This window comes from Procambarus clarkii, chromosome 76 (assembly GCF_040958095.1).
Source record: "Procambarus clarkii isolate CNS0578487 chromosome 76, FALCON_Pclarkii_2.0, whole genome shotgun sequence".
In the NCBI taxonomy this organism is placed as follows: domain Eukaryota; kingdom Metazoa; phylum Arthropoda; class Malacostraca; order Decapoda; family Cambaridae; genus Procambarus; species Procambarus clarkii.
In genome coordinates, this window is record NC_091225.1 from 18,163,911 (window position 1) to 18,179,189 (window position 15,279).

Here is a 15,279-nt window from a genome sequence, read left to right on the forward strand (position 1 = left end):
TGATGGAGCTTCGTGTACCCCAGGGGGTTCGTGAAGCCAGGGTTCGATATCCCTGTACTATAAAAGCTGCTAAACTCTATCACTCCCAAGATACCACACATTCAGCACCGCTCCTGTGCCAGGTAAGTCCACTACGGGTTCACCATAGCCCGTGCTACTTGCCCCGCTCCTGTGCCAGGTAAGTTACGGGCTCACCATAGCCCGTGCTACTTGCCCCGCTCGTGTGCCAGGTAAGTTACGGGCTCACCATAGCCCGTGCTACTTGGAACTTGTTCCGAGTAGCTGAATCTATAACAACAACATGTCACATGTCAATAAATGGATTGCATAACCTATGATGACCAAATCACATAATGGAGAAGAAACAATCACACGAATTAAATCACCCGACGTGATAACGGTCCAACATGACCCGAAACGTCATGTGTCCTCATCTTCTGATGAGTGGTCTAGCCATTATATCATCAGCCCCGTTACTGTGACTCCTCGTCTGCATAACCAATTAATAATGTGTTTCTATAACCATAAACAGCAGTTAAAAAAATGATAGAATCATTTCACATTTTTTTTCTGAGTAATAAAAATATTATATACTTAAATTAAATATTTCCTTCATGTTAAAAGAAGTAACAATAAGACAATAAAGATATCACTTGGAGTACGTTTATTTGAAGATAGCAATAGTCAAATGAACTTAACCTCGCACTAACCTGAATGGTCACTACAGACTCGCAGTAACATAAGTGGTCACTAGAGACCACTTATTGGTCAATATATTGGCCAATATTACTTGGTCAATAATATTGGTCAATATATTGGTCAATATATTGGTCAATATTAATTGGTCAATAATATTGGTCAATATTACTTGGTCAATATATTGGTCAATATTACTTGGCCAATATATTGGCCAATATTACTTGGTCAATAATATTGGCCAATATTACTTGGTCAATATATTGGTTAATATATTGGTCAATAATATTGGTCAATATATTGGTCAATATATTGGTCAATATTACTTGGTCAATATATTGGTCAATATATTGGCCAATATTACTTGGACAATAATATTGGTCAATATTACTTGGTCAATATATTGGTCAATATTACTTGGCCAATATATTGGTCAATATTACTTGGTCAATATTACTTGGTCAATAATATTGGCCAATATTACTTGGTCAATAATATTGGCCAATATTACTTGGTCAATAATATTGGCCAATATTACTTGGTCAATAATATTGGCCATATAACAAAGGTTGCGTGACTTTTAAACGTGACTTTTAAAACTAAAAAAAACACAATTTAATAACAGCAATATGAACTAATGTTTACTAATATCTTGCCAATTTATCAATAACTGGTAAATAGCAAACATAACTATTTGTTATTTAAAGATAAATAACATAGATAAATAGCAAATGTAGCAAATGAATAGAAAAGTATCATCTAAAATTGAAGGTACTATAGGAAGGTAAGGAGGCCTGGTCGACGACCGGGCCGCGGGGACGCTAAGCCCCGGAAGCACCTCAAGGTAAGGTACTATCCAAGAAAATAATTAAAACCAAAAATGTAAATGAACTGCTGAAAAAAATGATTTTTTGTGGATTTTTTTTGGCAAAATAATTGAAAAACAGGAGAAGGAAAATAAAATGCTTTACTTCTAAAGTAGAAAATATAATCAAGGCCAATATTAATTTATCTAAAGTTACAGTAAAGACAATGAAGAGTATATAGATATTAGATAAGAAACACAGAGAGAGAGAGAGAGAGAGAGAGAGAGAGAGAGAGAGAGAGAGAGAGAGAGAGAGATAGAGATACAGAGAAGTTTGAGGGGGGAGGAAAAATCCCAATCCACAATGACGACACGAGAACCCTGTGTAGGATTTACCGTATAATCCTGAGAGAGTATCGTGGCGGTGTGTGAGAGAGAGAGAGAGAGAGAGAGAGAGAGAGAGAGAGAGAGAGAGAGAGAGAGAGAGAGAGAGGAGGGAAGAGAAAACGTTGCGAATGTGGAAGAGGAGAAAGGGGCGAGAATAGAGAGGTAGAAGAGGTGGAAGGGAAGGTAATTATAAAGGGGAAAAGCACCAAGCCATTACGACTATATAGCACTTGGAAGGGGTCAGGATAAGGATTTGGGATGGGACGGGGGGAAGGAATGGTGCTCAACCACTTGGACGGTCGGGGATTGAACCCTGACTTGCATGAAGCGAGACCGTCGCTCTACCATCCAGCCCAAGTGCCCCGTACCACAAGAGTAACTACAGAACCATGCCAGGTACCATAAAAGCAATTGCAAGCAGCAATTTCTGCTGCTGCTGCAGAAATCACAGCAGCAGTATCTATCACCATTCCTGTTGCAAAAGCCCCTGAGGAATCAGTGCAGAGCAATTAGCAGCGACAGAATCAGTGCAGAGCAATTAGCAGCGACAGAATCAGTGCAGAGCAATTAGCAGCGACAGAATCAGTGCAGAGCAATTAGCAGCGACCGAATCAGTGCAGAGCAATTAGCAGCAACAGAATCAGTGTAGAGCAATTAGCAGCGACAGAATCAGTGTAGAGCAATTAGCAGCGACAGAATCAGTGTAGAGCAATTAGCAGCGACAGAATCAGTGCAGAGCAATTAGCAGCAACAGAATCAGTGCAGAGCAATTAGCAGCGACAGAAACAGTGTAGAGCAATTAGCAGCGACAGAATCAGTGTAGAGCAATTAGCAGCGACAGAATCAGTGCAGAGCAATTAGCAGCGACAGAATCAGTGCAGAGCAATTAGCAGCAACAGAATCAGTGAAGAGCAATTAGCAGCGACCGAATCAGTGTAGAGCAATTAGCAGCGACCGAATCATTTATTCTACACCAATCTCAGTGATACCACCACAAGACCCAAAACAGACACCACCACATCAATAGCCACAGCACAAATATCCACCCCCAACCCCCCTCAACCCGAAAGCAACCACAACGGCAGTGAATGCAACAATTGCAATTAACCAAGTCCACCAAAAAGTCCTTCATCACGCCACCATAGTAAATCATCAGACTCTTCATTTCCCAAGTCAACAGCTCAACCACCACAACCACCACAACCACCACAACCACCACAACCACCACAACAACCACAACTACAACCATTGTAGACATGAATTTACTTGACCGTGTTCAGAATGATATATTTAGCTTCAGAAATCTGAATTCTACGAAGAGATTAAGAAAGCTAAATATATTTTTTAGTGCAAAAAGCGAAGAGTTAAGAGAGGACAAGAAAAGATGATAAAAAAAAGTCAATTAAAAAGATTAAACTAAAGATAGATGAAAGAATAAAACAAACGGGATATTTTAGTGTTCAATAAATAGATTATCCAATAAAATTTCTATTCAATAAAGACATGTGAAAACATTGATCTGGGAACAGAATTATAGATTTAAAAAATATTTAATTACTTTGAATCAGTAGAATCAAACGTAGTTTAAGTAGTTTAATACTACTTAGTAAACCACATACCTTTATGTGGTGTACTTTGCTTTCTCTTCGTCGAGGAAGGGGGACGTTCACACTTAGGGACTGCTTGAGGGACAGGTGTTCACACTTAGGGGTGGCTTGAGGGACACGTGTTCACACTTAGGGACTGCTTGAGGGACTGGTGTTCACACTTAGGGACTGCTTGAGGGACAGGTGTTCACATTTAGGGACTGCTTGAGGGACAGATGTTCACACTTAGGGACTGCTTCAGGGACAGGTGTTCACACTTAGGGACTGTTTGAGGGACAGGTGTTCACACTTAGGAACTGCTTGAGGGACAGATGTTCACACTTAGGGACTGATTGAGGAACAGATGTCCACACTTAAGGACTGCTTGAGGGACAAATGTTCACACTTAGGGACTGCTTGAGGGACAGGTGTTCACACTTAGGGTACTGCTTCAGGGACAGGTATTCACACTTAGGGATGAGTCAGTGGAACAGATGTTCACAATGAGTTATCTGTTATGTGTTAATCCTCCGATTTTGCTCTAGTTCAAATGCCTCGTTAGCGAAGCATTATTGCCCCTTTAATTAACACTTAACTTCTCACTCCCTTAATATCTCTCAACCTCTCATGCCATTATTGAGACAAAATGAATGTATTGGACCTCACAGTAAAGAAAATTTACGAAGATCAATATAATTTCAGAATTAAATCAAATATACTATTAAAATTATATAAACACTGGTGAAAAAACTATCTATAATGCCATAGTGCTTTAATGAAGGTGAAGAAAACGTCCAAATTGTTTTAAGTTGTTTAAAAATCAATTATTTCGATGTAGAATACGTCCTGTTCAAGGTACTGTACATAATGTGTTTATATTATATTCACCTTCTTAAACACCTACGAGTGTTTAAATCCCTAGTCCTACAAGGACTAAGTCCCACAAGTAGTCCCACAAGAACTAAGTCCCACAAGGACTAAGTCCCACAAGAACTAAGTCCCACAAGGAGTCCCATTAAGACTAAGTCCCAAAAGAACTAAGTTCCACAAGGACTAGGTCCCACAAGGACTAAGTCCCAATAGAACTAAGTCCCACAAGGACTAGGTCCCACAAGGAGTCCCACAAGGACTAAGTCCAACAAGGACTAAGTCCAACAAGGACTAAGTCCAACAAGGACTAAGTCCAACAAGGACTAAGAGGAGTCCCAGTATTATTGAAATAGTATACATCAAATCATGCTAATGTAACAAACAGCATTGGCCAGAAATAAATATAACTGCTATTATGAAAATGTTATATTGTGAGACACCATTTTACACCTATTTGTAACCTCCCGCACGAGGCAGAAACAAATGGGCAAAGTTTCTTTCACCCTGAATGCCCCTGTTACCTAGCAGTAAATAGGTACCTGGGAGTTAGTCAGCTGTCACGGGCTGCTTCCTGGGGGTGGAGGCCTGGTCGAGGACCGGGCCGCGGGGACACTAAAAAGCCCCGAAATCATCTCAAGATAACCTCAAGATAACCTCTTCAAGGTCGTGAAAACTGCATCTTTTGTCACGCTGAAATCTGGTCAAAGTCGAGAAAATAGAATTGCCACTTAAACTTGATATATCTGACATGGCAGATATAAGTTGCTTCCTCACACTGCATCAGGGCAACTTTGTCGAGCCGCCTCGGCCACGATCCACCAACTTACACTTATAAAAACAAAAATAAAAAAAAAAACAGTTAGCTTTGGATTGCTCGTTCTATCTGCATATTCATGGAATAATTAATTTTCAACTCCGGGTAGGCAAGACGTGTGGACGCGACCGACAGAGACGAAAGGTGGAAGTAATAATAATAATAGGAATTTCTGACATATTTTCTGTTTTTCAGAAAATTTTCTGGGGGGTTTCAGGCAGGCATCAGGGATATGGTTGGTTGTTTATGCTAAAATCTGGTAATTTTTGTCCAATTTACGAGGCATTTATTGCAGCGTCTCTCGCTTTTTTTTTTTTTTTTTTTTTTTTTTTTTTGAGATATATACAAGAGTTGTTACATGCTTGTACAGCCACTAGTACGCGTAGTGTTTCGGGCAAGGTCCCTGGAATACGATCCCCTGCCGCGAAGAATCGTTTTTACAATCCAAGTACACATTTTACTGTTGCGTTAAACAGAGGCTACAGTTAAGGAATTGCGCCCAGTAAATCCTCCCCGGCCAGGATACGAACCCATGACATAGCGCTCGCGGAACGCCAGGCGAGTGTCTTACCACTACACCACGGAGACTGCTGGCTTATATTGCTCCTTGCAACAGAGCGGGAATCGAACAAGCTTCGCGCACTATTTCGAAGCGCTGTTTGAACCAGTTCGAACTCTTGGTGTTCGAGGATGAGGTCTAATTGGCTTAAAGCTTAACAATGGCCTCATTACCAATGGCCAAATGCTCTTCAATGCAGTTGCCAAAAACTCGTTTGTATGAATGAAAAAATTGTTATCTTGTTATCTAATGAACGGCATCTGGTTATCTTCCAAGATTTTTAGGACAGTGTTTCGTTCCCTTCCAAGCTTTGTTCGAATCGCAGCTCACAAAATGCTTCACTCACATGTTCCAAATAGCATAATCCCCCCCCCTCTCCCCCTCCCCAAAAAATAAAAATATAATTCCCAAAGGAAAAAACAGCTATCTTGAGGATATCTTGAGATGATTTCGGGGCTTTAGTGTCCCCGCGGCCCGGTCCTCGACCAGTCCTCCACCCCCAGGAAGCAGCCCGTGACAAGCTGACTAACACCCAGGTACCTATTTTACTGCTAGGTAACAGGGGAATAGGGTGAAAGAAACTCTGCCCATTGTTTCTCGCCGGCGCCTGGGATCGAACCCGGGACCACAGGATCACAAGTCCAGCGTGCTGTCCTCTCGGCCGACCGGCCCCCTCTAGCTAACCTAACCTATCCCTGGCCTAATTTGGCTCAATATTTTAATATTTTATTATAAATTATACAAGAAACAAAGTTTTTTTGTCACACATTACTTAAAAAATTTAAGAATGTCTGTTTTTGACTTAATCGGAGGTTGGACGTCCAATTTTAAAAGTTTTGTCAGATAGTGACTTTATAAAATCAACCCGTTTGTATAACATGTTGAAGTACAACAGTCTGAATGATCACTTGAATTTATGAATGTAGATATTATGTAACCAAGCATTATACGCGCCACTGATGCTTTATTAGTATAAAGTCCAGATTTAATAGTTAATAATAAGAATTTTGTCCTATGCTTGCCTACTTTCCCAAAATAAAACCTCATTACTTTACACATAGTAGGATTGAACTCTAACAGCCACTTGCCAAGTTATTCTTGCATTTCGTTCGAGATTTTTTAATTGTCTGGCTTCAAGTTCTAAATAGTTTTGCGTCGAAATTGAAACATATACAAAGGAACTTAATTCCAGTGGCATCTTAGTCCCACAAGGATTAAGAAGAGTCCCACGAGGACTAAGAAGAGTCCCACGAGGACTAAGAAGAGTCCCACGAGGACTAAGAAGAGTCCCACGAGGACTAAGAAGAGTCCCACAAGGATTAAGAAGAGTCCCACGAGGACTAAGAAGAGTCCCACAAGGACTAAGAAGAGTCCTACAAGGACTAAGAAGAGTCCTACAAGGACTAAGAAGAGTCCCACAAGGACTAAGAAGAGTCCTACAAGGACTAAGAAGAGTCCCACAAGGACTAAGAAGAGTCCTACAAGGACTAAGAAGAGTCCTACAAGGACTAAGAAGAGTCCTACAAGGACTAAGAAGAGTCCTACAAGGACTAAGAAGAGTCCTACAAGGACTAAGAAGAGTCCTACAAGGACTAAGAAGAGTCCTACAAGGACTAAGAAGAGTCCTACAAGGACTAAGAAGAGTCCTACAAGGACTAAGAAGAGTCCTACAAGGACTAAGAAGAGTCCCACAAGGATCAGAAGAGTCCCACAAGGACTAAGAAGAGTCCTACAAGGACTAAGAAGAGTCCCACAAGGATCAGAAGAGTCCCACAAGGACTAAGAAGAGTCCCACAAGGATCAGAAGAGTCCTACAAGGATCAGAAGAGTCCCACAAGGATCAGAAGAGTCCCACAAGGATCAGAAGAGTCCCACAAGGACTAAACCTTTTCGAGTTTAATTCAGTGAAGGTGTGTGTGTGTGTGTGTGTGTGTGTGCGTGTGTGTGTGTGTGTGTGTGTGTGTGTGTGTGTGTGTGTGTGTGTGTGTGTGTGTGTGTGTGTGTGTGTGCGTACGAACCAGCGCGCGTGCATATGAGATCATACGTTCCTGTGTATTCCGGCAGTGTTTACCACGCTTGGATAAAGTGCTCCTGCCATCAATTAAACAATAAAGCCCATGAAGGGAAAATTTGAAGATATACTCGACCCTTTCAAGATCTATTTGCCCTTTCTGTGAGTAGAGGAAAAGAGGGAGGAAGAGGGGGGGTTGAGGGGGAGAAAGAGGAGAGACAGGAGAGGGAGTGGATAGAAGAGCTCAATCATGGAAGGGGCTCTGAATAGACAGGCAGTAGACGGATAGATTCCGTCCTCTCATTGTTAGACACAAATGATCAGAATACGCTCGCAGATTGCTAGAAACTGCAAGGGAAGGGACAGGAATAAAATGAAAATATGGTTCTTTAAGTGGCTAATAGAGTTCAACTCTAGCAAGGGCAAAGTAATGAAGACGGCGGAACAGGAGACCGGTCATAAGGTATTACATGGAAGAGAAAATACTCCTGGAATGGAAGATTTACGAAGTAAAATACATGGTTGTTGATATTAACTTAAGAACTATCTTTAGGAAGTTGATGCAGAGTTCAAATGTCGTTCAAACAGACATGGCGCTCAAGCAGACAGCATTCAAGCAGACAGCGCTCAAGCAGAACGCCAAGTTAGGCGTTCGGGAACTTTAATACCGTTTTAAATCAGATCAATTCTGGAATATGAAGCCACAATATTAAGTCCTTTATCTCGTTAAACACAAAAAGGAAGCTGAAGTCCAGCGAGTAGGTATGCCACCAGAACCAGAGCCGAAAGGTACGAGCTACAAGGAAAGACAACGAATTTAACCTTATGTTAATGGAACCAAGGAAACAAACTGTTGTTGTTGTTTAAGATTCGCTACTTGGAACAAAACGTTCCAAGCAGCACAGGCTATGGTGAGCCCCGTAGGGAAACAGACTAAACATGATTATCAAATACAAAATATTATAATAGGCAGGAAGGTGAAGGGCAGACAATTTAGCATGGGTACTCGAACTAAGTACACAAACAACGTTAATCCAAAGATTTAGCAACCTTCCTTGTGAAGAGATTATATAATTAACATTCTCTAGAACGACGAAAAGTAAAGAGGGACAATAAATAAATGCATGAAAGTATATGACAAAGAGATACATAAAATTGTAAATATATAAATCAAATGAAACTCAAAACTAAAAGTTCAAAACTCAAAACTAAACTCAAACTCAAAAACTCAACTCAAAACTCAAACTCAAAAACTCAACTCAAAACTCAAACTCAAAAACTCAACTCAAAACTCAAACTCAAAAACTCAACTCAAAACTCAAACTCAAAAACTCAACTCAAAACTCAAACTCAAAAACTCAACTCAAAACTCAAACTCAAAAACTCAACTCAAAACTCAAACTCAAAAACTCAACTCAAAACTCAAACTCAAAAACTCAACTCAAAACTCAAACTCAAAAACTCAACTCAAAACTCAAACTCAAAAACTCAACTCAAAACTCAAACTCAAAAACTCAACTCAAAACTCAAACTCAAAAATTCAACCCAAAACTCAAACTCAAAAACTCAACTCAAAACTCAAACTCAAAAACTCAACAAAATTTGGAAAAAAAAGGAACTTGAAAAGATATAAAATGAAGATCATATTTAGAAAAGATCTAGGTAGATACTGATTTATAAACAAGGTTGCAGACTTTGGAAAAAAAAAATATTATCGAGTAAAATAGAAGTGGGATCAATGGATTGTTTCAAACGTAGGTTAGACATATATATGAAAAAGTGGGTGGATATAAATAGGTCAATTTATAGGTCAATAGGTCTTTTGTAGTGTCCTTAATGTTATGAACCCAATGAGCCACAGAAAAGTTTTTTAACAGTCTTGTTAGTTATGTTAGTTTCCTCTCCATGTTAACAAGCACGAAGGGTGGTGATCGAGGCGGACTCCATACACAGTTTGAAGTGCAGAAATTAAAAAGAACAATAGGGGTTTGAATCCTATGCGCTTGGCTATTAATGGTTGATAGACAGGACCCCAAGAGCCGTAGATCATCCCTGACAAATACAGCTAGACGAATACAACTAGGTGAGCACATACACACACACACACACACACACACACACACACACACACACACACACACACACACACACACACACACACACACACACACACACACAAACACACACACACACACACACACACACACACACACATACACACACACACACACACACACACACACACACACAATGCATGTAATCATTGGATATTGTTGTCATAAAGGAATGGTAATGAAGAGTTAAACAGACAGACAGACAGACAGACAGACAAACTCACACACACACAGACAATTATTATTATTAAGGTCTTGATGACAGAACAGGCATAGTAGCATAACTAGGGGGGGGGGGAACAGTGAAGTTTATCACTGTTTAACTGTGTCAACTCAGAGACACGGATATATGGTGCTAACATGATCCATAGTTTCAACAGCGAACTAGAGAGAAGGAAGTCAGGAATCATTTGCATTAGACGACCGACAGCTTGAAAAAAGCGTGGACCGGGTGCTAGAGCTCGGTCCTGCATACAGTCAATGAATGTAGGGTGTAGAATGAATGTAGGTGTAACTAATTATGGTTGGATTTATACGTGTTTGTATGTGAGTGTTGGCTGGCTGGCTGGCTGGCTGGCTGGCTGGCTGGCTGGCTGACTGACTGACTGGCTGGCTGGCTGGCTGGCTGGCTGGCTGGCTGGCTGGCCGGCTGGCTGGCTGTCTTCCCTAGAAGCACCTACACTAACTAATCACTTCCCATCATCATCACTATTCATCATCTTCCCCTCCATCTCCTATTTCCCATTTCCCCACCTTCCCCACAGCAGCCTTCCCTTCCCCCTTATATCACTCACCATGAGTGCCAGTGGTGCTGGTTCCCGCCGGTGCTGGAAAAACTTGCACGAAGGTTTGAGGTTGTCACTAACACTCACAGGTTTTTGAAGCAAATTTCTTCGGCAGGTTTTGAGCGACGTCATTGGAGATGCTGCCTTGGCCGACCGTGGCGCTGCCTTGGCCGACCGTGGCGCTGCCTTGGCCGACCGTGGCGCTGCCTTGGCCGACCGTGGCGCTTCCTTGGCCGACCGTGGCGCTGCCTTGGCCGACCGTGGCGCTGCCTTGGCCGACCGTGGCGCTGCCTTGGCCGACCGTGGCGCTGCCTTGGCCGACCGTGGCGCTGCCTTGGCCGACCGTGGCGCTGCCTTGGCCGACCGTGGCGCTGCCTTGGCCGACCGTGGCGCTGCCTTGGCCGACCGTGGCGCTGCCTTGGCCGACCGTGGCGCTGCCTTGGCCGACCGTGGCGCTGCCTTGGCCGACCGTGGCGCTGCCTTGGCCGACCGTGGCGCTGCCTTGGCCGTCCGTGGCGCTGCCTTGGCCGTCCGTGGCTTCTTGCCTATATTTACTTGTTAACTTAGAATTTACTATCCCTTCTACCACTTCTAAATGTATCCGTCTAAATGAATTTCATCATTATCATTTCTCTTTTATTTCCTCTTTCTTCACCCACTTTAGTCAGTTCTCCATGCATTCTATTCCTTCTTCTAATTCCCTTTATCCCTCTACTTCTGCTCCTCCATCTCTTTAATCTCTGACATTCTCCTTTTCCATTCTTCGTCTATCTCCTCATTTCATCCTTTCCTTCTGTCCCCCCATATATTCTCTGTTTATTCATAGCCTCCCTTCCCATTCTCTCAGATGTTTTCTAACACAGAAAATGGGCATAAAAAATGCAGAAACATTTATAAATTTATTTCTCTCGCTGCCACTAGGCCGTCTGTCTTAAGTGGCCTCGTACTTTTCCCCGTGTTACGAGGTCGGAACTCTGCGCCCGCTTTGAGGGTCGTACGACCGGAAAGACAAAGAAAACGGGCTTAAGAACGCAGACAAATATATATTTATTTATACCTACGCTGCTGGCTTTAAGAGGTGACTTTGGTAAGTGGTTTCACTTTCTACGTTACGGGCCCTAGAACTCCGCTGCGCCACTTTGTGGGTCGTGTAGGCGGAAAATCCTTCGTTACGCTCGAAATTCATCTTTCAGAGCGTCTCCGACGAGCCATGAAAGTGAGCTAGGAGCAGAGTTCATGTACAAAGAGACAGACAGACAGCACGGCAGACAGGCAAATGGATAAGCGAGAGAACAGACAGGTAGGATAAACTGACAGGCTTGTAAAGACAGACAAAGCCGCCCTGGAAACACAAACCGTAACTGTCTCTATTTTCCGCTTGTTACAACTTGTAATAAAGTTGTTACATCTTGGCTTAACGTGTTTATGACGTATTAGAACGTTGTTACAACTTGCTATATTGGTTGTTATAACTGGTTAGGAGGTGTTAAAACTTGTTCGAACATTGTACCAACGTCGTAGTTTCGGTGTGTGTGTGGCGGGCCGTCACTTGATTTTATTCCTGGTGAGATGATTTTTATAGAACGGACCAGAAATGTTTATGTTTATGTATATTATATATGGGTAAGTATTTTATTATCGGGTGGATGCGCGCGCACACACGAATAATGGCGCGCAATTTGTGTTTGTAAACAAAAGGGATCCGAGGTATAAAATTTCATAAGTCTGCCATAAATATCCAGCTACCAAGGAATGACGTATCATCATCTTGCGTAACCAATGGCGAATTAATCATCACTTTGGTGGTTGTTATACACTATAACCATTGGCTATCAGAGCAGCTGTGTGAACCCCATTCAAGTTTAACAGTGTCAGCGGTAATTAGCCAGAGAAACTGGACTCCATTCAAACAAGCAAGAGACACTGGACCTCACACAAGCAAACAGAAGCTCCGACCGCTCTCACTAACAGATGCAAACAGCTAACAGATGGACAGATCAGAGGGAATGAGAGAGAGAGGAGGGATGGATTCGAACCCTGGATGTTGACATAGCAAATACGATTTTCAGGTACGGGGTTGGCCAGTGAGGGAACCATGGGGATAAGCTCATCTGTTTCTCATTATAGGGAGGAGGAGGGACGGAACTATCAGGGAAAGCACCAAGCCATTACGACTATACAGCACTGGGAAGGGGTCAGGAATAGGGATTTGGGATAGGACGGGGGAAAAGGAATGGCCCCCAACCACTTGGACAGTCGGGGATTGAACGCCGACCTGCATGAAGCGTGACCGACCTCTTCTTCGCCCTGATGTTTCAGCTTCCCTACTCCTCTCTCATCATCTCTCTCCCTTACCCTCTTCTCATCATATTCATTCAGTCCTCATCTCTTACCACCATCTCTCCTCCTCACTTGGGGTGGACGGTAGAGCGACGGGATCACGTCATGCAGGTTCGCGTTCAATCCCCAATCGTCAAAGTGATTGGATTCACCATTCCATTCCCCCGTCCCATCCCAAATCCTTATCCTGACCCCTTCCAAGTGCTATATAGTCGTGATGGCTTGGCGCTTCTCCTGATACTTCCCTTCCCTTCTCCAATTAAAAAAACAAAGTAAATTTATCAATTTTTTTCCCTCCGGAAAAAAGGGAGCCGGTCGGCCGAGCAGGACAGCACAGCTGGACTTGTAATCTTGTGGTCCCGGGTTCGATCCCAGGCGCCGGCGAGAAACAATGGGCAGAGTTTCTTTCACCCTATGCCCCTGTTACCTAGCAGTAAAATAGGTACCTGGGTGTTAGTCAGCTGTCACGGGCTGCTTCCTGGGGGTGGAGGCCTGGTCGAGGACCGGGCCGCGGGGACACTAAAGCCCCGAAATCATCTCAAGATAACCTCAAGATAACCTCCTATTAGTTGAAGGAGGAATACATTCTTTTTGCTATCTTAAAATCGTTCGCTAGTTTCGTGGGCACAAAAGTTACTGTAACAAAATATATTAATAAAATATTTTATTAATAAAATGTTTATTAATGTTATAATAAAGTGTTTATTAATAAAATGTTACATATTAAATTTTCAACAAACATTATAACCAATGGGGAAAGATATTTAAATATAACTATGTCATCAACTCTGAACTTATATGGCAATCGAGGCATCGCTGCCTCTTAAAAGGAACACGCTGCACCATGCAAGTAGCAATAGGCGCCTGAAACTGCTCGTTCGATAGCCTGATTACAGGGGGATGTGGCCCTTCGCTGGCTGTTAGCACCCGCTTCCCTCTCAAAACCAAAATCAATATATTTCTATGACAGTATTGGCTACGAATTTCCTAATATGTCTCTTTATATTAGCATTGATATATATTTTATACATTCAAGTATATATATATATATATATATATATATATATATATATATATATATATATATATATATATATATATATATATATATATATATATATATATACATATAATGATTTCACCTCTTAGTCAAAATAGGACCCATAGCCTCTTGGAAGAGAATAAAAGGCATTCCAACAAGACCTCTCAGCTTCTCCCTGATTATATTTAGTATTTCCTTACTCACAATCTCCAGCACAATATAATTGATCAGACGTAGAATGTCCTGCCAAAAACTAACTACTATAGGTTCCTAGACATGTAAATTGATTAAACAGCATGCTAGACATGACAATATATTTACCATGAAAACAGACGTTTCAATATCAGTTTCAATATACACAGGAGAATAGGGAGTAAAAAGGATGATAGAGAGAGAGAGAGAGAGAGAGAGAGAGAGAGAGAGAGAGAGAGAGAGAGAGAGAGAGAGGAGAGAGAGAGAGAGAGAGAGAGAGGAGAGAGAGAGAGAGAAAGAGAGAGAGAGAGAGAGAGAGAGAGAGAGAGAGAGAGAGAGAGAGAGAGAGAGAGAGAGAGAGAGAGAGAGAGAGAGAGAGAGAGAGAGAGCGTTGGAAGACGACTTAATTAAGATGCACCGGTTGTTTAATGGGCTGGAATGGTGAAACTGCTCTGGATTTATGGAGAATGTGGATTAGGATAAGTACACCACAGATGCTAAGGATACTTTTGTGGTTTTAGTTTCGTTGTACAGGTGCTGCTAGCTGTGGTAGCAATGATTAGCTGTGGTGGCAATGACTAGCTGTGGTGGCAATGATTAGCTGTGGTGGCAATGATTAGCTGTGGTGGAAATGATTAGCTGTGGTGGCAAGGATTAGCTGTGGTGGCAATGATTAGCTGTGGTGGCAATGATTAGCTGTGGTGGCAATGATTAGCTGTGGTGGCAATGATTAGCTGTGGTGGCAATGATTAGCTGTTGTTCAACAGCTAAGGTAACGAAGCAAGAAAATCCACATAAAGACTAAGAAATCAAACCACCTTCGTTGGTGACCGAAAGGGTTCGAATCTCCTAACGTTGAAATGACCCCAAAGATTTAGATGACTGAAACAGGTGTGAAAAGGCAATATGGAGGAGAGGGTGGTATGAGATCAAAGCCAGGTGAGTAGTTCCATGCACCAGGTGAGTACTTTCATGCACCAGGTGAGTACTTTCATGCACCAGGTGAGTACTTCCATAAATACAATCTATAAAACCCCATTAAGCTGTATATTGTCCTTGTAGTCTGTTATCAAGAAAT

The 15,279-nt window shown here is 42.1% G+C and overlaps 1 protein-coding gene across 1 annotated transcript in view; it reads right to left on the bottom strand.

Annotated features, from left to right (window-relative positions):
* Positions 1–430: 430 nt before the first annotated feature.
* LOC123771559 (histone H1, macronuclear-like) overlaps positions 431–15,279 on the bottom strand; it is a 39,929-nt gene continuing 25,080 nt past the window's right edge. The window contains exons 3-4 of the mRNA XM_069313854.1: positions 10,637–11,172; positions 431–490 (exon numbers count right to left, since the gene is read on the bottom strand). Coding sequence (XP_069169955.1) covers positions 431–490; positions 10,637–11,172 — 596 coding nt within the window. The remainder of the gene's footprint in view (positions 491–10,636; positions 11,173–15,279) is intronic.